General features: G+C 41.0%; 2 protein-coding genes across 4 annotated transcripts in view; both read left to right on the top strand.

The window, feature by feature from the left end:
* LOC145440458 (uncharacterized) overlaps positions 1–25,007 on the top strand; it is a 162,064-nt gene that overhangs the window by 111,388 nt on the left and 25,669 nt on the right. The gene's annotated exons all lie outside the window — the stretch shown is intronic.
* Positions 5,702–14,868, top strand: LOC145440882 (alpha-tectorin-like). 2 transcript variants are annotated; one of them, XM_080318655.1, is made up of 10 exons: positions 5,702–5,860; positions 7,174–7,279; positions 7,352–7,544; positions 8,065–8,225; positions 9,279–9,462; positions 9,530–9,600; positions 9,659–9,845; positions 11,144–11,254; positions 11,324–11,429; positions 14,503–14,868. In XM_080318655.1, exons 1-10 carry the CDS (start codon positions 5,779–5,781, stop codon positions 14,691–14,693), a joined length of 1,392 nt encoding a protein of 463 aa, XP_080174781.1. In that variant the 5' UTR covers positions 5,702–5,778; the 3' UTR covers positions 14,694–14,868. The 2 variants fall into 2 exon arrangements, with proteins under 2 accessions (XP_080174781.1, XP_080174780.1); XM_080318654.1 differs by having other exon boundaries at positions 11,321–11,429.

Below are 25,007 nucleotides of genomic sequence, written 5' to 3'. Positions count from 1 at the left end.
ACTCATTGGCGACGGCCACAGTCATGGTTAGCGACAGCGACTGACTTCGTTTACTTATTTCTATGTTCTAGCAGTACTCTGTAGTCTGTAGTAGAGATGTTCAGGTATGGATTTATAGATTCTAGCAAAACAGAAATCCGATAAGATATCACGACACAGTGTTGGGTCCGGATCCATACTTTTGCCCACCTGCCGGATCCGGATCGTCGAACATGTTCAGTTCATATTCAAATCGAAATGCAAGGAATTTCTGCTGCATTAAAACTAGCCAGCCCTCAAGATTGCCGGACAACGATGTGCCTCCTATATTTACATGCTGTATGCGAGGAGTCACCAACACGCGGCCCGCGAGGTCATATTTTGCGGCCTGCGACATGTTTTGAGATTTCGGAAGAAAGCTAAGAAAACCATTTTGAAATACTGAGATTGACTACACCCTCGACATCTTGTTGTTTTTGTTTCAAAATAAGCTATTCTCCTGTGCTCAACATCACTATTCGTCACTAGCTAAAATGGCTTTGGCGATGCCAACAGCATTCCATGGTGGGGGAATTAGCTGATAATAATGGACATAGGCCTATTGCCTTGAGAGAGAGAGAGTCTTTATTTTCATCCAACCAAAATACACAACACACGGCAGTGACGGCGGTACAGAAAATATGCATGCACAGTATTCGGTATTAGATAGGAATGATCGATTAGACCGCAACGGTCATCTAGTCTGATCACACCAGCATCAAACAGGTACACTTGACTCTAAACAGTCTGGCTGTAAAAAATGTTGGATAAAAATGAGAACAGAAGAAAAATAAACGATGGTAGCAAATGATCAATGAAGCAAGGTAGGGCAACAGTGTTAGTAGAACGACAAGAGGTGATCAAGTAGGTCTTTTTTGCATTTATTATAAGGCAATTCACGTATATGACGTGCAAAGGCCGAAACACTGCCAACACCGAGACGCTTAGAAAACGGCTAACGGCTGTGGGGGCGTCAAAGCATCCAAGTGGGGCGAGGAGATGCGGTCAACTGAAAAAATTTTCGCGAAATGCGCGATTTAACTCAGTATCATAAAGGGGGCGTGTCTAAAAAGTTTGAGAACCACTGTCCTAGTGCTTCCCCATAAAATCAAGCTTTACGTCGAGAAGGTTTTTCAGCTAGTAACGTATCTCGCTCGCCCCAATATCAACTGCTTAGTAGCTGAAAAGAGTTTCCAGGTATCGTGCACAGCTCAAAGTCCAAAATAGAATGAAATTGATGATAATGATTTTTATTGTATTTATATTCCTTTATTAAAATGTTACTTCTTTTGGGGGCACTATGCCCATCGCCTCAGCTAGGTAGCACAGCGTTGTACTGACGTAGTTGCCAACGTCGTTGCCTATTTGATATCGACATTGAATTCATGCGGCCCGCGGCCGCTACGTAATTTGAAAAGCAGCCCGCGACCCGTTTTGAGTTGGCGACCGCTGCTGTAGGCCAAGGTCTTCATTATATCGCAATATTGTGTTGTATTGATTTGATAAAAAAAATTAAGCGATGATGATGATAAAGATTCTAAATTTCTGGTGTTTAAAAGTGACTTTCTGTCTGTTTAGCTTGGTGTTTTGTATGAGCTTGAAACTGATTCGTTTTTGCATTGCAATACTGTTTCATGGTAGCAAGTTTCAATGCATTACTGATATTCCTAATTAGACAAATATTGACGGCAGGATCCGAATTGTAACAGTAGAGGCGGAGACAGGATCCGGACTTCTCAGTTCATGTCATTTTTTTTTCGACAATTCTATCCGATCAATGCATCATAAGATTGCGATACAATGAAAAGATAAGAAGGTGTCGGTACGACTTGTGTAGTAGTCTTTGAAATCATGAGGCGGCACCGCGGGCGTAAGCGAGGGGTGTCAAACTCACGTCCAGCTTGTCGCATCCAACTCGTTATGCGGTTTCGTCCAGCCCGCAAGCCAAACAATTCTGAATATTGCTTGTATTGTCCAGCGCATTTCGTAAAAGTGTTGAGATTTTTAACACTTTAGCTGCCAAGGTCTATTATGGACATTGCCAGTAAATGCCAGCGAACAATGAATTTTCGACCAGTTGAATATTTGGCTGGAATCGGGCGTGCGGATAAGTGCAAACCATTAGGAACAGCCTGCAGGGCCGTAACAGCACTTCGCCAGCCCCCCCCAAACGTTGGTCTTGGGCCCCCCACAGGGTAATAAACCGAAATTCTGGGGGGCTTCGCCCCCCAGTCCCCCTTGGCTGTACGCTGTTTACCGCTACTCATCATCTGTGTTGAGAGTCCGTTTAGTGGGTCAGCTTTTCTCGGCTAGACGCGCGAAGCGCGAAAAATTTCAAAATTCATGATTGAATCGGTCAATATAATCGGGAAATTGTTATCAATTTTTATCCTCTCTCTGTCCCCGTAATCGGATTTACCGGTAGAGCTGAGTGAGGTGTTTTGAAATGGTAGGAACCCTCAATAACAATTAAACATCTTCGGGCGTATACCCGTTCGCAGGAACGAAACAGCACTTGGCCAGGCCCCCCAATAAAGCTTGGGTCTTGGGCTCCCATAGGGTGATAAACCGACCCCCCCCCCCCATCACGTTGTTCGCTTTTGTCACGAAATGAGGGACACAGTCTAGTGAGCCTGCGCGAAGCGCGAAATTTTTCGATAATTCATGATAAAATCGTTCAATAATATTGGGAATTGCATATATATATTGCTATCAATTTCTTGTCCTCTCTGTTCACGTTATCAGATTTACCGGTAGAGCTGAATGAGGTGGCTTGGAAACTGTAGGGCCCGTAAATAATAATTAAACGTATTCGGGCGGGCGGACCCGTTGGTATGACTTCGTTTCATGATGTCATTTCGTGATCTCCTGTCTGTTATATCAAAAATACAGAATCGCCCAAATGTACTGAACTAACGACGCACACGATTTCAAATTGGTATTTCTTCACTGGCGTATAATTTTTCCCTGCGGAATGGTATTTGTCTTGTGAGGTTCAGATTGCCAAGACATGAACATTCGGCGCCAGTCATTTAGGCGCCTATGGACAATCAAACCTATATGTATTTTGCATATATAACGAAATTTTCGGTCAGCTGAAAATTTTGTACACGCTTCGTGCAATATATCTCCAATCCATAGTTCTTGAGTTGTGTACTGTCCCAATTTCATATTTGAGAATTCTTTCATCAACAGTCAAATCTTCCATGCCATCAAGCTATCCGTCGCGATTGCTAGCATTCTGATTGCAGTTTGTGATATGACGATACGGGGGCGTGTATTAAAAGCAGGGCTTTGGAGCAGCCGTAAATTTAAACTGCTCCAGCTCCGGCTCCGGAGCTTTCTTCTATCATGCATTAGCTCCGGCTCCAGCTCCGGAGCCGCATTTTTACCACTGCTCCGGCTCCGGCTCTGAAATTTTCGAATGGGCCTGTCTATATCAGGGGTGGCCAACCCGCGGGCCAAATGTGGCCCGCGAGAGGGTTTTGCGTGGCTCGCGAGGTAATTTCCCATTATATTATCGAAAATGAATTGCTCAGATTGTGAACTTGCAATGCCAACCACACAAATTACAAGTCAGGCTGCGACACTTGGGATGTTGATGACTAAAATATCAGTTCCGACGCATTGGCAGATCCAGGGTCCAGTCAGATTTTCAGTAAATCGTCGCGTACATTACAATAAACTAAAATAGTAGTGAAAATTTTCTTCACGCTTCGCGTGTTTAATTGTCACACGGTATCTTGCTTTGTAGCCTATACCCCTACTGGAAATGAAAAAAACGCCTAATTTACCCGATTGAGTCTAACTGTATTCGCAATTACGGGAGAAAGTCTCTTCGCGGATGCGCTCGCATAAAGATCGTCGCCGGTGAAATGTAGGCACCAAATGATTGTCGCATATTATCGGAGACCATCGATATCGATGTGGCCAGATGCCGAATAGTCGTGTCCTTGCAAACTGAGCCTAGCGGGCAGTATATAGTAGACCCGCAATATAGTCAAGTAATAATATTATTGACCTAGTTTATTTATAAACTTTGAAAATTTTACCCGCTTGGCGCAGCTAGTGGACCGCGCAATCGTTCCTCAATTTCATGTGCCCCTTTAGCCGAAAAGGTTGGCCATTCCTGGTCTATATAGATTACTAATCTACCCATAGGTTAGTTATCTATAGTAATCTAGCTAGAGTCTGTCAGCCGTCAGTAACATCCGATGTAGCAACGAAGACATAAGTGCGGTCGTGCCGGCTTGTGACGTCGTAATGAATAGCCTACTTGTCAGCTGTCGATAACATCATAGTTGCACTAGAACGCACTTTACTCTATGCCATTGCTGTGTACAGCATTAAAATTCAGGCCTGCTGTTCAATTATGATAAATCAGCAGATGTGGTTGTTGCATATATAATAGCATCTTATGAAATACGTCGGAGCCGGAGCTACTCCTCAAATAAAGGGCTCCGGCTGAATTTTATGTAGATCTCCGGCTCCGGCTCCAGCTCCCGTGAAAATGCACGACGCCGGGGCTCCGGCTCCGGGCTCCGGCTCCGGCTCCAAAGCCCTGTTTAAAAGGGTTGAGAACCACTGTGCTTTATATATTATATTCTTTTACTTTACATTCAGTGTGCATGCCTCCTCTTTACATCGCCAAGGCCAAGGGTGTCTGATTTCAAAGACTACTCCAAGTCGTTCCGACATAGAGTCCAAAACAGTAGTTAATGAATATATTAACCTAATGTACTTCAATAGATGTTGAAGTCAATCTGACATTTGTCGTCGAACAACATTGTCAACAAGCTCTTTGAACTCTGACTGCATGTCGGATATAGAAACCATTAGTAAAGACTGCGCGTGAACATCAGTTGTAATGAAATACATCCCTGTCTTGTTAATGTTTGTGGTCGAAAATGTTTGCTCGAAAATGTACGTATGGACCTGAACAGAACAAATATAGTTTCATGACCATCCCTCTCAGGTTGGCAAATTTGGATTCATTCTGTTACGCATAAAATTTGTCAACGCTTTCAGATTAGAATTTCACTTTCGGGTATAGAACTCTTTGCGAGGCGCTCAAAATCCCGTCGCGGGCCCTATGTTGCCCGCCCCGGTCTAATTGGGTAGGTTTGAGCGCCGATCGGCTAAATTTCTTCATCTTCACATGTCGCAACGAGTTATGACGAATACTTGGGCCTGTTTTGGAAATTAAAGATCTAGCTATAACCAATACGATGTTGGTCAATGGTCATTGGTCATAATGCGACAACTTTTTATTCGTATTCCGCAATTGTTTTTGCCGGATACCTAGTTTATAAATGCATGTGGCTAGCATATAGTGCTCGGCCTGTTCTCATATCGTTATAGACTCGCCGTTCAATAGCTTAGAAAGCAATATAGCAGTCGTTGCTGCTTGAAGTATTCTTGCCTGTAGCGCACAATGCCGGAACGGCTACAGGTGCTACCCTAGTTTTACAATTAGTAACAATCAATGCTAAATACGAGACGCGATGACAATTTTTAGTGGTTAATCTTCAATGGTTGGTCATGATACGTTTCCATCGAACACGTATAATTTAGCGGGTATTGTTCCCGCTGACAAGCGTCACGTCATATCGAAACGTTCAGGAATTGCTCCCTGTTCTTCAACACGTGTTCTGCCGCTGGGTGATCTATTTTCACCAGGAAACGTCGAACACATTTACAAGGTTGCTTCACTACCGAGGTTTAGATCTTGGATATATCAGAATATTTATAGGAAATTGGATGCTTACAAATATGGCAATATTTTGGTTTGCAGGATCAATTTTATTGAAGTTCATTTGCATTGTTACATCTCAAAGTCCAGGTGAGAAGCTCAGAAATCAGCTCCCGTTCGTTAAGATAAAATAAACACGCTTTGTATCAGTTATATGCTTCATCATATGCTATATTTCCTATTGGAATATAAAATATCTATGGCAGTAACCAATTATTAATTTCGGCCCAGTCAACTTTTAGATCGTACAAATTTAGCGAGATAGTGTAATGGTTATGCGTCCGACTTCTCGAGCGGTAGGTCGTGGGTTCGATTCCCGGCCGGGTCATACCAAAGACTCGAAAAATGGTATCCGCAGCTATCCTGCTAGGCGCTCAGCAATCACGGATAGCATGGAGGAGAAAAAAAAACGGGGGCGCAGACTAGATGACCTTATGGGGCCGTATCGCAACTCCGTCGCCAAAGCATCTCGATGGTGCAGGCGAGAAAGAATATCATATCTCTCTCTCTCTTATAAATTGCAGTGTCGATAATTATTTTATTCGATAGTTGCGTCCTCATCAATTTGCTACATTCATCGGACTTCCACTTCGAGACAATATAATAGGGTTATTTAGCAAGTTTGGTAGTCTTAAGGTCGAAAGTCAAGATTATATCAGGGTCGTAGCCAGGGAGCGAAAGGCTCCATTGCTGCCCAAATTTTCGATGAGTCGGTGGGACGTCAGCTGTTTATAAAGCGCCATTGTATTCACGTAGATGTAAGTTGATTATCTCAGGATCATGATTGTTATATATAGCTGCGAGACATTTATCGAATAACAATTTTAAGGGAGGCATATTAAAATAATTAACTGTGATAGGAAATACGATGAAGTTTAAATTTCATGAGCAATTTCGAATTAAGCGTTAGCGAATCATTGTCGTTTGTGAGCGAGAAAATTCCACACGCTCGATTTAAAGGTGGTGCAGGGTGTATTCATAGTAAAATAAACCCGAATACTTTGGGTTGTCATGCGTCAGGGGTAATCGTCAGCAACTAGTAGAGAATTGGAGATAACATTGTATATCAACGTTCGTATCACCTCATATGACGTCATGGGCATGAAATTTCAAGCAAGGGAGGCGTTCAACACAGTTTCACATCAAAATTGACACGGCATGCATATTGCATACGCATTTTATGCGGGAAATTAGCAAAGAATGCAATACGATAGAAAGTTATATTTTACCTGAGTGTGCACGTGCAATCATAAGTCAGTATATATTATGAAATTTTAATTATCAAACAATAAATCGCGTCTTGCTGACTACGTGCTTGTATATGTTGCTATGGGATTTCCGGATTTCTCTAAAATTTGCACGTTTCACAGTACATGCATGTGATACACGTTTTATAATCGCAGATCCATGTGCACCTTTGCAGCCAGTTCCAATTTTCAACGACGAACAAGCCCTCCTGGATTTTTTGGGGTTTAACGTGACTTGCGCCTTACACGACGTGAAAGTTAGGTGAGAAATCAATGATAAATATCAAACAGCCTACCCAAATACTGTAGGCTAATGAAATACTCTTTTTGTCAGAATATCAGAATGCTCTCTGAAGCAACTGCGATACCAACCGGTGAAAGATCTCGGAGTCGGAAACTTTTCTACTTCTTCCTTCATCAGTACGAGAGATCTTGACGATCCTGGATGCCTGCCTTATAATGACGGATCAGGCTCAATCATGTTCAAATTCAACCTCACTATGTGCCACCCGTCTGTCATTGTGGATGTAAGCTATTTCTATTACTGTTAGGAGTATGGATAGTTGGATACACTGTAAATGGCCTTCAGGCGGAAATTCTGCTTTCACCCCATCATGGGTGAAATGACACAATACACCGATTCTTATGGAGATATATGCTAAGGGTGTACTTGATCATGTATTCGTGCACCACCCCACGAAATCCAAAGTAGGTGGTAATACACACCCCTTGGATATATCTCCGTAAGGATTGTTATATATTTGACTCCTTTTCACCCATTCAAACATGTGTGAAGCCACAATTTACGCGACTCACATCCCACGCTATGATGGAATTCTGATAAGTATGCCTATTTTTCACCCATGGATTTAGTGTGACCTCTTAGCGTTAAAGCTCGTGTGAGCATTCACTCCCAAAATGTGGTATACGCTTTCTGCGAAAATAGTACCCCCAAAAAGTCAACGTACTTCCTCACTAGCGACGTTTGCTGAGTACTATTGATATGAGCAGCCTACCCATGTCTTTGATAAGATGTCTATTTCATAGAAATCGGGCAACAATATGTCATACGTTTACACTGTGGGCAATGTCGTGAATGGTTCGGTGCTGGACGCGGTGAGGAGAATGAGGCTGTCCATACCCTTCACCTGCGGATTCATGATGTCAATGAGAGACTCTTTGGACTTCTCTGTACTGGGAGTGTATTTGTAAGTAGGACGGCAACAGACGCCAATATAGGCTTTATAATATACAGTAGACTCCGGTTAATTCATTGGTCACGTCACGTGTAAAGGCAGACAACGTAGTGTAAACAACGTTATGTTACGTAAATTTATGAATTGCAGTATTTGGCACTGATCGCATATAGCCTAAAACGCTTATGCCTTCATATCAATTGTATTGTGAAGTACTGTATTTCAATACAAAGCGGTTCGAGAATTACTATATACTATTTACTATAGTTGTGTAAATCTCCCAATAGGGTTGAAATGGTAGTAGGGCTGAAAGACTATTTTCCTCTGATAAAAGAACTCCACAGGACAGTATAGGAAATCAGAAGCTAGGCAGAAAACTTTTCTGTATCATTCTGTTCCACAAGACGGACGCAGCTGTATTGAAGTAAAACCGACGATATATAAGGCTGACGCGGTCTTATATGAGTTCATTGTCGATTGTTAATGGATGGATCGACTTTGTTCCGCCATAATCACTCATCTTGGGTTAACGAACGGGGTGCCGTTTATTGTTTCATAACCCAAACGATAAGAATTACAACCCCATGTGTCTGAATTAAGAGGGAAAATTTCAGAATTAACCGGAGCTCTTTACGTGAAATTATGACTTTTGTTCCGTTCGCGAAGATTTTAGCCGAATAAAGCGATTATACGGGTTATCCGTTATCCGCATTGAAAGGAGTCGACTGCATAACATCTCTGTAACATTTATCTGTTTCCGTTCATTCGAAATTCTGCACAAGCGCTTGTCGGTCAGTGGAACGCGCGATTTGATTTCAGATGTATTTTTATAATGACGAAATCATAATGTGCAAATCAGTCGACCAAACATTATTTGCGTTTTGCACAGTATCAAAGATGAATCCATTTAGGATAGATGAAATGCATAACGCGTGTCCGCTTGCAATCTAGAGTTTAGCAAACATATGTACTTTCTGTGCTCATGGCCAGAAAAATCAGCCGCTATATTCTCAATATTTGTATCTTTACCATGATCAAATATTGTCAAACTCTTCTCACTTGCAGACGATCTCCAGTGAGGATGAAAACCCAAACCGGACTACAAAATGTTTTGATGGGTCTGTTCAGAGATGCCAACTTTCGTCACCCAATCACTGCCAAACCCAACGAATTTCCGAGGGTGAAACTAGACAGTACAACTTATCTCGGACTGACCATCGACACTGACGAAAATTATTTAGCATTGGAGGTCGCATGCTTGTGCAACACAGTCGGTTACTAATGAACACACAATCCTTTGTTATTATTCATTTTAGGCTGCAAACTGTTGGATAACGCACGAGTCCTCATTCAGTGATCGCCGCAGAAACGACCTATTGAAAAATGGGTGTGTTTAAAGTTCACGATAGTCGACATAAAAAATGTAGACAGTTGTGTTTCCACAGATGTCCAGACCCAGATGCCGAACGAACTGGTTTGGTCAGACTTTCGAGAAACTTCAACTCCACGACAGTCGAAATGTCGTTCCGTCCCTCTACGTGGAAACTAGCAGCTCACTCCCTTCAGAGAATGTATATACATTGCAGAGTTTCGCTCTGCGACTGGGTTCTTGATCAAAAATGCATTGAAAAGGTAAAAGTTGGAGTCAGCACAGTGCTTACGAATTCTTTGAATACATGCCTATTGCCTATCGTCAACATACTATATGAAACGTCTGATTCCAAATATTGCGGCTTTATCGAAATGAAGAAGAAATGCGCTTTTAGTACTCACTTCATAATTCAGAAACCTCGCTCTCGGGACATCGATGGAATATTTCACCGGACTTGTCAGCGACTGAACACTATTTCGCAATTCACGTGTTTCAACTTAGAGCCCATTTGACCAATCATCATTATCAGTCGGCGTTTGTACTTATCTGTGTACATTTAATTCAATTCTTTGTGTTGCTTCGCTGAAGAGACGGTTGTGATTGATTCATGGCATAAACTTAACGCATTGAGAAGTGGCATAAATCCTATACGTGTCAACGCGCATGCCTTCTAACTTCCCCTTGTGCCTACACGTTCCTTCGTATACTACATTCATGTATATTCTAGTTTTCAGGCAATATTTGGATGACAACGGTGTGTTTGTGTTAGCGCGGAACAATTCTGAGTTAGGCTCTGTATACGCGTGTACCGTCTTTAGGGCGTTGGATACACAACACACTCTCTTTTAGCTAAAAGTTTACATTATATTGAAAACACTTACTGCTACTAATTACAATTATTTGAACTTCGGCGATATTATAGCACAAAGACAGTTTGAGATAGGGTTGCATTTCAAACAAATGGTTGTTTAAAACACTTTGTTTATATATGTTGTAAACAGGCCTTTAAAAAACAAATTGTGTTTTTTGTAAGTTGTATCATAATGCCAAAATTGTATAAACACTTTCCAAATAGATATGTTGTGTGAGCCTACGGACGATTACCACCCGATCCATCCGACGTATATGATATGGGGTGGTTGTAACCTTAGAAATAGTCGGTTTAACGGCTTTAGTATACGTAGATATAGAATATTGGTACGGAAAGAATGTTCTGATGATGATGACCGCCGACCGTCAAAATGCTGCATGACCCTGTAGACCTGGTTAAAGATATATCGGTCCGTATATGACAGGGGTTGGAAGCATATTTCCAACCGTCAATGTAAGTCCACTATGACGTCACACTTGAATATTCGTGACATCATGTCTCAAAAAAAAGCATGTTTTAAACATGTTCGTTTTAAACTGGATTTTGTTTTAAATGCAACCCTAGTTTGAGACATGGGCGTTATATGTGATTGAAATCTGAATTTTACGTATTAGTTTACCATCACTATATACTGAGCACTGAGTTTTCACGTTATATGCCTTGGCTTACACCGTTTATATTTGCAAGCATTGCCCTGAGATTGAGCCTGGGGCGAACTCCTACGGAAACAACATGATTTCGAAAGTTATATCCTTGGGTCCTATCTCTATCGACGGGTCGTTCAATGTATGCCACGAGGTACGTATCAATATCATGCCATGTACCAACTGCACCATGGTCAAGTATCTATTTTAATCAAACCAGCAGAACAACGGTGGATGCAGCCATCTGTGTTCGGTCGACGAGAAAGGAGCCAGGATTTGCCACTGCCCGCCAAATTCATTTCTGCAGTCCGACGGATTGAGTTGCAGAAGTAAGAAATAGAATGAATCGTATTGTCCGCGATGACTTAATTTTCTGCAATCGAAATTATCTTATATTCGGTAAAGTAGAATTTCAGAACAGACCTAGTTGTCTTTAGACTAATTAGAGCAGGCGTGGGCACCTTTTTCGGTCAAAGGGCCACATGAGATTTACGAACCATACGCATCAAAATCAATAACAAATATGACATGACGATCCAACAAACGTCCATGACGTATCGCAAAGATTTTTCAAAGTTAATGAATGAATTGGGTCAATAAAAATGTTACTTGCATATATTGCGGGTCGCCGCTGCGTACCGCAGGGCTCATTTGGCAAGGACAGGATTATTCGGCGCTTGGACTAATAAATATCAAAGATTTAAGGTAATATGCGAAATATTGTACTTATTGGTCATATGCGACGATCGAAACGAAAACGTGATAGGCCCCTGGCTACGCCAATGCGTCGAAACTGATATTTTGGTCATCAAAATCCTAAATTTCGCGGTCAGGCTGGTCAATTTTTGGTTATTCGGTTATGGTAATTTATGTTTCCGATTATATTACTAATTTCGAGAATTACCCCGCGGGCCACCCAAAACCTGCTCCACAGGTTGGCCGCCCCTAAATTAGAGCAAAATGCCGGTTATCGAATTCTAATCTAATTTACCGAATTGTTTCTTTGCTCTAATTCTAATTCTAATCTAATCTGTGAAATGTTTCCATTCTCTAATTTTAATTATAATCTAATTTCTGTTTTTCTTCTTCTGAAAATGAGCCAGAAGAACAGTATAGGGCGAAGCGAGTCAAACTTGCTGTACTTGATTCTATTCCAAGTCTTAGCGAATTCAGTAATTCTAATTCTAATCGAATTAGAAAAAAAACCATGTAGCTATAATTCTCATTCTAATCCAGGGGTTCTCAACTCCCCGTGTATGGCGAGCCGCATTTTAATATGAAAAAGTGCTGCGGGCCGCAGAACATCATTACCATGTGATCGTAAGCTACTAATAAATTCACTGTAGTTACCGGTCGTATACGGACGTTTAATACCTGATTATGCATTCTGAAGCATTATTGGTCAGCGTTCGCAAGTTTGCAGCTGCTGTTATTTGTGTGAATGTGTTTGTTATCTTCCAGTGGCGTAAGTAAATCAAGCGATTTTTATCCTTTCCCACCATGGCTGAAGCCCCATCAATAATTCCAAAAGTCAGCTTTATCAAGTTGATGGTTTTGTGTGGACCTCGATAAAAGCCCGTCATTGCTGAACAACTGTCCCCTCCAGACGTTTGCCCTGCTAGCATTTACTCGGTGAAAATGTCCACTCTTAGAAAATGCACCCATATTATGAGATGGGCAATGTTCGTGCAGTCGGTGAATTCGTCCTATGCTGGGCTAAAGTAGCCTACGCGCAGCAGCTTGTTTCAGAAACTGCGATAAAAGATTGACCGACATAAATGTTACTCATTCGGACACGGTTGAATCAGACAACTGTATAGCTTCAAGATTTGCCAGGTAATATTAGCCTTCTTGCTAAATTCCGGAAACGGGGATTTCGCACAGTCTGCTGAAGTTTTCTCAAATCTGCATTTCTCAAGCTGACTTCTTGACTTTGGCAATATTCCAAGCAATTTTAAACTATGCCTCAGCAACGTTGTCGGCAATTTTAACAATGCCTTGAAATATGGCTTGCTGGATTTGACACTTACCTAACAACGGTTTTTCACAAGATGGGGTGTATATGTACTTTGAACTCCGGATGAAACTGTCATTGGTGTCATTTTAAACTTCCTCGTCTCGTTGCGACAACTGTTCTTCGACAAATATGACACATCGGGTTGCGCGTATCTTTGCGAAAGCTAGTTTATTGTTCCACACTTAATTGAAAACGCAGTTTTCGTGGTTTCATTTCCCTTTCATTGTCGCGATCTGTTACAAGTCAGTGGTGGTGAGTGTAACACTTTTTATAAGTGTAGTACCCAGCGGGATTCTATTATACCAAAGTCCATCAGACGAATACCGATTTATCAAAACAGTATACGAATTTCAACTCTGGCGTATCAAGAAACCAGAATGAGCTATCAACAGGGTTAGTTCTTGCAACTTTTGTAACTTCTTTTACAGCTTCCGGCAGCTACCTAAATATTCAGAAGTTATGTAGTATGGTGTTTTAAACTGTCTGGGGGAATCTTATATTGCAACTGCATGTTTGATACTTTTCTCCATTTTTTTCGTGCAACTTTTTGCATCTTTTTTCGATTTTTCATGCAATAACATTTTACTGGAAATATTTGGCGCTCACTATATGTAAATTGATCGCTTGATTAATTCACTGTCGTTTTAATTTGAGGCCCTTTCTGATTTGACGTACATTCAGGCTAAACCGCCGAAAATTATATTTTCACTGGGTCAATCTTTTCAGGCTATTGATTTTGTCGAGGTCGCCAACACTGAGTTTTGCTACAGTGCCTTGGATACTGATCGATTCGAGAATCTCATACCCTAATAATTTCAAGGAACTTGTCCATAAATGCAACTTTTCAGAGCAACTTTCCACGGATTTTACTGCAACAAAAACTTGCTCTTACCAATAAATAAAACAGACACAGTGCGATGAGAGAGCTAGAAATAGCTATATTATTCTGTAACAATACCACATCAATAATTTCTTTCATAATCGAAGATGTTGCCAGCCGCAAAATAAGCGTCTGCGGGCCGCGTGTTGAGAACCCCTGTTCTAATCTATTTAGAACAAAAAAGAACTTATGTAGCTATAATTCTTATTCTAGTCTAATTCGGAAAAACTGTATAGCTATCATTCTAATTCTAATCTAATTCTGAAAAACTGTGCAGCTGTAATTCTGATTCTAATTCTACTGTGATTTGAAAAAAACGTGTAGCTATAATTCTCATTGTAATGCAATTTGAAAAAACTGTATAGCTATAATTCTAATTTGGATATGATCTAATTTAGTTGTCCTGTCCATGTCTGTTCGTGTGTTATCCCTTTCCCGGAATCATAACGAAAAGCGAATGGTCGTAAAATGCAAATTGTTTTTTTTTCTGTCAATTTGCGTTCAGGTAAAGAAGTTATAAAAGCATTCAAGCACCAGCTTCACAAGAGATCCATAAGAAACTCCGGGCGAATCGAAAACGGCTACGCTTGGATGGGATCCTTGGCGATATTATTCATGCTCGTGATGGCATTCTCAATTAGAATAAGGACAATATTGAGAGTGAAACGCTATGGAAAGGGAAGACTTGAGCTGTGATTGCATTTTCGATATTCTCTTCTAAAAGAGCTATGCTACTATATTCGGATCCATTCAAACGAGCCATCTAGGATTTTGCTGAAATGAATTTGCACAGATCCCACCAATCCTTTAACGTCAGATTGTGTTCCTCAAAAGGTTTTCTCATTAAAGGAACACGAATTGTTTTCAAATAACAACGCTCGAAACCAAATCTATTTGTATTTATGCAGAAAGAAAGCATACATCGACAACATTGAGCAAACTAAAAGTAATTTTAGACAGACTATTATAAGATCCTCTACTCATGGTTGACTCGACTTGAGCCAGTCTGGACTATTGACTCGATTTGTACTCGAGTCACTGCGCATGACTCGACCACGTCATCTGACTCGAGACATTTTATATTGCCTGATTCAAGTCTCGTGTATCAGGACCGGTACTTGAAAAACAGACGCAGAGGACCTATTTTATTTATATAAGTGAACATGTTGAGAGTGGTAAAACATGTATATTATGCGAAGCCTTCGACATCACCCATGAGTTTAACACAGGTGAGTTAAACCCGTGTTGTACTCAATAATGAACAGTGAACTCAATGACTTGGACTCCGACTCGAGTCTCAACACTATGACTCGAAATCCTCTCGTTTCTCCCGAACTCGAAGTCGGACTTGACTCGGTGGTGACATGACTCGACTTGACACTCGAATCAAGACTATAACGGAAAGATTGACTTGTGACTCGGAACATAGGGTCTTGGTTATGACCCTGGACCTATACTATCTGGAACTCAGATGTAGGGATTGTGCGATGACCTTCGGTTCGTGTTCGTAATGGATGATACTTTGTATGGTGATCGCTATCGTCTCATTTCTGTTTTGTTATAATTGATTAATTGTTGAAGTTAATTAATTGAAGTGTCATGCTGCTATTCTGGTAGTGAGCTACTAGTTATGTCTGATGCAACCTCAAATGATTAATGACTATATATCCGGGGTGGGCAATTATTTTTCTCCGCAGGACAAATGGGAAGCAGAAAATACGCTGGCGAGCCGACTCAAAAATTTTAGCTGTAGGCTATTCTGCCACGTATTAATTTTATTTCTAAATTGAAAGCAGTGAATTACACTGCTAACGAATGCTGCTCAGTGTTGATACTAGCGAATAAGAAAGTGAAGGTTAAATACCCCAAAAAAGGCTGTAATAACTCGAGTCATGATTTTTTGATGACTCGACTTGACTCGAGTCATTTTATCAAAATACGGAAATGACTCGACTCGTCTCGACTCGAGTCAATTTGTGTATTGACTCGACTTGGACTCGAGTCGTTGCGTATGACTCGAACCAAGTCATATGACTCGAGACTCAGACGGCCAAGACCGACATTTCATTGTAATTTCGAAGAATACTAAAGTAACCACACTATTGAGATTTCGTCTATTGTTACTAGTACTTGAAAATGCGACCAGAAACTGATAAAAATGAGGAAAATTAATATATCATCAATGCAAACCATTCGATATCACCAAACAGAGTTACAAAAAGTGGGTTTACCAAGACTTTAACTGGAAACTGAGTAGTCAACACAATGACTCGGACTCGACCCTCTGTTCGATGACTTGGACTCGGTGTTGAATTGAAAATGACTCGACTTGACTCGAGTCAAAACAATAAGAGTGAGATAGACTTGTGACTCGGAGGCTTGTGACTTGGTTACAATCCTGCCGAAAAATAATATTTATTTGCCTACATATTTTACTTATTACATTTTTTGAAATATTTCGAAACAATGATACATTCTGAACTCTCTTCAAACCTGTATCCGCGTTTTTCTATCAAAATATTAAAATATATTTGGGGTACTACAAAGATGATTATCTTGGTGGCTGCTTTCTGAGCAGTTTGCAGCTTGGCGAAATAGCCTTGTTGTTGAGCGAAACTTGCAGTTCTTCTGAAATTCACGCTAGTGCGGAGCATGGACCAGAGCCGGATTGGATTTCCGGCCGGAATTTTTCAATTTCGACCGGACCGGATCGGAGCGGGATCTGTACTTTTTTGGTACGACCAGAATCTTTATGGATAATCATGACTTTTGTACCTAAATAACTACCAACGAACCACACGCTACTAACCGCCAAGCCAGTGCGAAAATAAACGAGCCATATTTATATATTCACGCAACAACCGTACCGTGTAGGGCAGGATTTCCAGCCGGACTTTTTCATTTTTGGCCGGAGCCGGATCGGGGCTGGATCAGTACTTTTTCGTGATACGGCCGGAGCCGGATCAGAGCTGGACCAGAGAATTGAAAAACCGGATCGGAGTCGTACCAGAGAATTTGTTGATCCGCTCCGCACTTATTCGCGCACCCTTGAACGGATTTTATGTTCTTGATCTTGTTTGAACAATAACTCATACGACGAGGTTGCAATATGAAATCAGTATATTATCAGCAGAATAACTTTAAGACAGGCGACACGATCCAGAGTTCAGTTAAACGAACACAGGGTATAAATACGAAGCAAGACACACGAGGAAATAATGATTGGCGGTAATTTCTAATCTTATAGATAAATAAGAAACAAACGATATACCAACGTAAAATGCACGAACACAACAGTATGTCTTCGTGTTTTTGTAATAAAAATGGCCTAAATTATACTCCTTGAACACGGCGACCTTCTCCGATTAACTACTAAAACACAGGTTTACCCCTGACTCCAGTAATCAAATATTTAGTGCTCCAAACCTTCTTTGAATTTCCGCTTTCGGCGTCTGTTTTTGACATGCCTGTTCATCTTTTATGGGTGGTGATGACTCATGGTAATCACGGGCACTGATTGACTTGTTTCACGAATTAGGTATTTGGAAACGTATCTCATAACTAGGGCGGTTTTTTTTGACATGTCAAAATTTGTCAAAATTTTGTCAAAATTGTAGCGTTAGGTCAAAATTTGTCAAAATTTTTCATAAAGTCAAAAAAATTGACGTGTGCATTTTGTTGGTATTGTAGATTTTGCACTGTCGGTGAACTTATAATTTGATATTTTACCGCTTTTAGCCTATTTTATAGGCCTACCGTTGTAAACGGCTAATCGTCTGCCCATTGTGAATCATAAACGGTCAAATAAAACAAATAATAGGTTGACATGGTGTTATGGTCAACGTACCGCAATATCCTAAATGAAGAAAGACTTCTTGTGCATTGCATCATTCTTACATTAAGAAGCGCATGATGTAAAATTGTGATGTAGACAACATTGTCAGAATGAAGCAACACGGTGTGTCACCAGCACCAGCAGTGTACGCACAACTTGAGTGTTGTCAGCCAACAACTCCTGCTGTTGAACGTCCTTGGCAAGCTTCTTAGTAAGGACGTGCACTTTCTACCCAAGAAAGTAGGAAAGTATCTCTCGTTGTACTACAAAATATTTTGGGTATTCCTACCATAATACATATTGTAACCACTGGAATTCTTAATAGGGCCAGATTTCGTTAAACTATTGTTTTTTTTCATGTAAAAAGTTGCGTTTCTAAGCCAAAAACGTTTTTTCAGGCCAAACCAGAAATGAAGATAAGTGGTACAATTTTAGCATTATGTGGGAAAACACCTAATTTGCATACGCTAGGTCAAAATTTGGTCAAAATTCAGTTTTTTAGGTCAAAAAAAGTCAAAATTTTGATTTTTTAGGTCAAAATTTTCTTTTTTTAGGTCAAAAAAAAAACCGCCCTACTCATAACAATTTGAAACAGACCGTGTGATGCGTAATGTGACAAGGGCAACCCAGAAGTAATAGCGGTACATGAACAGGCTTGAAAATAACGAATTTTCGGTTCAGTTAATAAAGCCTATCGTTTTAGTCCTTGCAGTAACATTAAAAATCAAGTTTTGTGTTTTGAATTCCAAGCAACTTTTCGCGTGCCGCTCATAATTGCTCCGCGGGTCGAATTTGGACAGCGGGTGGCACTTGGCCCAGGTCTGATAGACTGTGTGATATTTCATCACAAAGAAACTATTTTAGGAATTTACTTAGCTTCAGGTTGGTTAGTAGTCTGAAGTCCTTTATACAATGTCCTTAAATGGTCAAAGATGGTATGTACAGTTTTATATTCAAGAAGTTGGGTATCGATTGGAAACTGAAAGAGCGGCGTAAAGAGCAAGAGAAAGAACACAGATGCATTGTTGTGTCCGCCGTAGCATCAGAATAAGAAATGACCAATAAATCGATGCTACTGGTAGATGGAAAATCTGCCAAGCATGTGCAGAGTGTGAAAGTATACCAATTCGTACAAAGTATTGATTTCTTCATCCGGACAAGAAAACCAAGTGATGCCGAGAAAACAGCCAAAGAATAACATATGGTTTCTGCTTTTATTGCTGAGCACCAGTCTGTAAAATGGTTTCAGTGATAGACATCAAAGTCGATAAGTATCAGCCAACCAAAAGCTTCATAGGTTCTTGAAGAAAAAAATACGTTTTCAGGAAAAAGCCGGAGATGAGCAATATCTGATCATTGATGAGAGCACAGCAGTTCAGTTTGTCAAGTCGCATCCGGTGCCTGGAGTACCGTCCTCAACGAAGATAGAAGCGACAGAGAGTTGATAGTGGTGATGATTACGATTGAATGCAATTGGATCGTGTCGTATTATTACTTTTGTCACTTTTCCTTTCCAAAACGAACTTACCAGGCGTATGCTGGTTTGAGCTGAGTTTATTTTTTTTCATGCTGCCAACCAAAGATGTTATAATGACGTGAAACAATATTTTACATGACACATATTCTGTAATAAGGTTCGTTTGCGAACGCGACTTCCAATTGCCTGAGGTTCGCAACAATGAACCTCACGTTCGCACCATCCCTAATGTTCATCCCAAAAGACATTTCGAATACATCACTACGTCATGTCACGTCACGAATCACAACACGTCAATTCATCATACGTCGCGTTCTTGGAGGTTTCCGAATACATCAGTCTTGATATAATTATATTATATGAGTTCATAGTGCGACTTATAATGGTTGTTGTTTGTTGTATTCGTGGCGTTTGTCGACTACTACGGTCATTTACACCAGGCCGATATTCCTTATTTTTGACTCTGTATCTGCCGACTTGTAGCACAACCAATGATATATATATATCATTGAGCACAACCCTGCACTTCTAGGCTTTTCGCAAAACACCGCTTACGCGGATGAGATGGCAAGGAGAAACCCAGATAGACCTCTAACACTTAGGTAGGAATTCTGAAGTCGACCTCGCTCTGACTCGAACCCACAACCCATCGGTGTTGTAGCTGAGGATGATACCACTACGCTTAGTACCCTATCTCACCACTCGACTTGTAATGGTGTTGTGCACCATATCTACTATCGTTTTGTTCCTGCAGGAATCTGCAGTAGTAATTATTAAGTAATCAGGTATCTCGTAACTCTTCCGTTCATAGAGCTCGCCTCTTTAGTTTGTCGTCCATATGCTGATGGTTACGTTGCTGTGTGTGGTCGCTAGTTGATTACCAGTGTTTCTCAGTTGTATATGTTTGTCTCTCTATCTGAAGGCTGTAATAATTTCATCATTATCATTGGTAAATTAGCAATTTTTATCAGTTGAATACACCACAAAATGCGATACAATGAAAAGACAGGAATATGTCAAAGCGACTTGGATTAGTCTATGGAATGAGACACCCACCTTGGCCTTGGCGATGTAAAGAGCAGGTATGCACAGGGCACACATTGCACACTGAATGAAATTATAGAAGATAGTATAGAAAAAAGAAAGTGACAAGAAGTAGGGCGGCATGTCATGGAAAGCGAGATCGATAGGTCAGTCGCGGTTCGGTAATGTTGAGGATGGGCTGTATTTATTTAGTAGTAATTGCTTGTATTTCGGCTTGAATGTCGACATGCTCGTCGACCGTCCGATAGCCGGCGGGATACTGTTCCACACATCAGGTCCGGCATATATGATAGAGCGATGATCCTTTCGGTTGATCACATGATATTTAGACGACGTGGACGCGCGTGTGTTGTACTTGTGCGCTTTTGATTCCGAGGTAAACAAGTCATTGAAATATTCGGGGCAACGACCGCATGGAACTGAAACATAAACTTTGCGATTTCTAGTTTCCGCATATCTCCTATGTTTAGGACACCGAATCTCTTCAGAAGCGACTTGTTGAATGGGCAGCCAGGCCCCTTTGGGGCCCTAGTTATGATTCGGAGTAATTTATGTTGTAGTTTTTGCAGTGGCTTCAGTGCAGTTTTACTGGTAGCCCCCTAACAGAGGCTGCCATAAACTTCGATTGGATTAAGGATTTAAAGAGTATCAGAACCCATGCTGGCATGAAGCGTACAAGGCTGTAGAACATGTCGCACCTCGGTGATAATTTAGTGTCTAGGGACTGAATATGACTCTTCCAGGACCTGTTCGAGTTCAGTAAAACCCCGAGATATTTGGCATTATCTGTGTTGGAAACGGGCTGACCAGCGATATTAACGCCTAATTGCACGAACTATCTCATTTGCTGTATTCTGGACAATCTGTCATTTACCCCGTTTATTTCAGTATATATCACCCGAAACCCCCTCATTTTGAAACGCAAAACCCCGTCCTTTTGAAGTGACCATTCTGACGCTAATATTCAGTTGCAATTCAAGAAGTCGTATTATCAGTAGAGCCCGACCGATTATCGGCTCGCCGATAATATCGAGTCGATATCACGCTTGGAGAGAAATATCGGTATCGGCCATTGAAGGTAAAAAAATATCGGCTATTTTCGTGACGTCACAACATGGTGGCAGGGAGTCAGAGAAGTCGATAGAAGACGTGAGGACGGTAAATTATAAAAATAAATGGCCAAGCTGCATATAATGCATACTGCATCTGACTTCGTGGGAATCCCCCTGCAGTAATCGATCACCATGAAGACAGAGAGCAGCTGGATGGATACTGGATAGTTGTCTGCAGAAGATTTCAATCAGTAAGAAAAATGGGAACTTCAATCATACTGGACTGACCCTCGTGATGATAGAGAAAAGCGTCGCGTCGAAACGTTTCTCTGAAGATAGTGCTATTGGTTCGTTATCAAGACCAACAGAGCTATTTATACCAGTAATGTATGAAGTCGTCTGACTGGGGCCTGCGGGGCCACCATGATAGGAAATATGCGAGCATAGAGGGAAAGAAAATCAAGCAAACGTGGAGTAAAGCCAATAATTGATACGAAAATATTTGATTCCATGCTGACATTGGCCAATTATTATTGATCAATTGATTGTTGAAATGCGGTCAAGGCCTAAGCGCAAGGGATGTGTGGAGCAGTTGCAGACGTGGACAATTTGAGTTGATTTGGGCATCCTCTTCAGCTATTTGTTAATGGTGTGCTGAAGGCTCCAGGTGCACTGCCAGAAGAATATCAATATTTAGTGAAACCTTGAAGGAAAGATCCCCTGCAAGGGAGCGGTGGAACCGAAATGAAGAAAGATTTCCAATTCTTGCTGTGCCACTAACTATGGTACCAAGTGAAAGACTGTTTGTTTAGTACTATATACATCATTTATGGAAGACCACAGAAAATCACTCCTTGGAGAAAGGGCCGAGAAATTGTGCTTCGTGAACTGTAATCTGCAACTGCTTGATTGGTGCTTTTTTGATATATTTTTATAGCCCCTAAATCATTTATTTCATGTTCAAGCATATCAATGGCTGTAAAGTTGTTGAAATAAATGCTCTGAGGTGTTAAATATGGGCCTTGAGCTAGATTCCACATCTTTTGAATATCGGCTGAATATATCGGGGTTATCGGTGGAGGTACTGGATATCGGTCTTATCGGTATCGGCTCAGAAATCCAATATCGGTCGGGCTCTAATTATCAGTGTTACGCGGGGTCGCGACTAATTAGCGAGATTCGTCTGTGCATGTGCAATGTGCATAAGTGCACGCATGTCGCACAATGTAACGCACGCGACACGCTCTCCCGCTGAGATGATTGCGAAATTAGGTCACTGCGCGCTCGGCATACGTCGCTGGACAAGACAAGAATGATGATTACAAACGCGCGCGGACAATAAGTAATCATTCCTTACCGCCAACACAATGGGGTTTTACTTAGTATTGAGTAGCTCGCATCGCGACAATTGGTTGCTAATTATTAAGACATCGATTTTGACTGCATTGCTGCATTTTTCGATTTACGTTCGCAAAGCATAATAGGATTAATATTGTAACATCAGCAGGGTGCCAATAACCTTCTCACGCATCCCTGCTCCTAACCTCATTTCCCACGACCTTAATGTTATTGATGAAGTAGTCTGCGAAGCACATGCTTTGAGAAATCGCCAAGTATAGCGCCGTAGCAGACGTGCTCGCGCTTCAGTCGCAGAGTCGTATACAGACAATTAGATTCATCTAACTTTGTTATTTCTATATTTGTTGAAACAGTGGTTCCCAACCAGTGGTACGCGTACCACTAGTGGTACGCGAAGGTCTTCCAGGTGGTACGCGAGTAGATTTTGTTTTTTTATCGACCGAAGGTAGTTCAAAGTTTTTGACTAGTGGTGAAAAAACAATTTCATGCATCCCATCAACCCTGGCTGATAATGCCTAGTTTAATAGAATTTGTTATTACTTGGGCGATTTTTGACATGTCATTCTCTGCTCATCGTGAATCATAAACGGTCAAACGAAACAAATAGGTTGACATTTGAAATGGTGTTATGGTCAGCGTACCGCAATATCCTAACTGAAGCAAGACTGCTTGGGCATTGCATGGTTCTTATATCAAGAAGCGCATGATGAAAAATTGTGGTGTAGACAGCATTGTCAGAATTAAGCAGCACGGTGTGTCACCAGCAGTGTACGCACAACTTCAGTGTTGTCAGCCAACAACTGCTGCTGTTGAACGTTCTTTCACCATTCTTGGCAAGCTACTTTGTAAGGACAGACACTTTCTACCCCAGAATGTAGGAAGGTATCTTTCGTTGTACTACAGCAAGTTTTAATTACCTCTACCATAATACGTGGTGTTTTACTGAAATTCTTCATAGGGCCAGATATCATTTAAATGAAGTTTTATCATGTAAATATTTGTCAGTTTTTAAGTCAAAAACGCTTTTTCAGGCCAAACTACTTCGTAAGGACATAGACTCCCACCCAGAAATGAATATAAGTAGAACAATTCTAACATCATGTGCGAAAACACCTTATTTGCAAACGTGAGGTCAAAATTTGGTCCAAAGTAAGTCTTTTTTGGTCAAAATCCTCCATTTATTAGGTAAAAAAATCGCCATAGTTATTATACCCACATAGGTCGAATACGTGATTATGACGTGATAAATGGTGGGAACATTTTTGACTGCTTATGGCGCGCGTAAATTATGTAGGTGGTACGCGAGCACTGCATAAAACCTCGAAGTGGTACGTGGGTGAAAAAAGGTTGGGAAACACTGTGTTGATATATTGCAGTATGATTTGATCCTGGTAAATCTACAAGTTTCTGACCACCAATTACTACTATTTGGCTGTTCTGTGCTATTAAAGAAAGCTTCTTGGATCTGCGTTGCATCGACCGCTAAAAATATTATGGGCACTGGAATAAATTCCATCTAGCAGGCACACACAATAAAACACTGTTCAACTTTGCGCTCCGAGAATATTTATTACAATGGTTCACAAAATATTTTAAACGCAGCTTGCGGCCCTCATCGATGCATTTGTAGAAGGTGAACTTGAACATATATCTGGTCGTCAAATCGCGATAGAAGATGGTCTTTCTCAGAGAGCGCGATAAAATCTACGTTTCTAACGATGAGGTCGAATTTCCACATTCAATAAGGATCGTTCGTTTGCTGAAATCATCATCTGTAGGCTGTGCGAAATATATAGTAGTGATCAATGTTATCGGACTGTACAATCGGCCGGCAAGGATGCGCTGATAACAAAATTGCAGACATGCCGCAAACCAGCAATAATTACAATTACAGGGTGCGCTAGTCAAACCTAAATACCCAAATTTGGCAATAGCAACCAGCTCAATTTGCTCAGACGCGGGCATAAGTTTTAATCAAATATAGATACATGAACACAAACAATATTACGCTTAGAGATTGATACTGTTTGGCGAAAGTGTTTCTGCGGACGGTAGCAGGCCTGCATGCGGACGCGCCAAATCAAACCACGATAGTGCACAGTGCACACTGCACATGAAATATCAATGACCCATTTCGCATACAAATGATTCTCGCTAATTTTCAGTACGCAGCATCGATAATACGAATTGGTGAATTGGCATTTCAAAACGACGTGATTTCTAGTTATAAATGAGAAACTCCC

Source organism: Botryllus schlosseri, chromosome 6, assembly GCF_051294905.1.
Source record: "Botryllus schlosseri isolate E-star chromosome 6, Bs_hap1, whole genome shotgun sequence".
Lineage (NCBI taxonomy): Eukaryota > Metazoa > Chordata > Ascidiacea > Stolidobranchia > Styelidae > Botryllus > Botryllus schlosseri.
This window is presented reverse-complemented; position numbering and strand designations above follow the sequence as displayed.

Coding starts and splice junctions, on each gene's coding strand:
- LOC145440882 (XM_080318654.1), top strand. CDS start 5,779: ATGCTTACAAATATGGCAATATTTTGGTTTGCAGGATCAATTTTATTG. Junction 5,861..7,173: donor TGTTACATCTCAAAGTCCAG/GTGAGAAGCTCA, acceptor TTATAATCGCAG/ATCCATGTGCACCTTTGCAG. Junction 7,280..7,351: donor TTACACGACGTGAAAGTTAG/GTGAGAAATCAA, acceptor TCTTTTTGTCAG/AATATCAGAATGCTCTCTGA.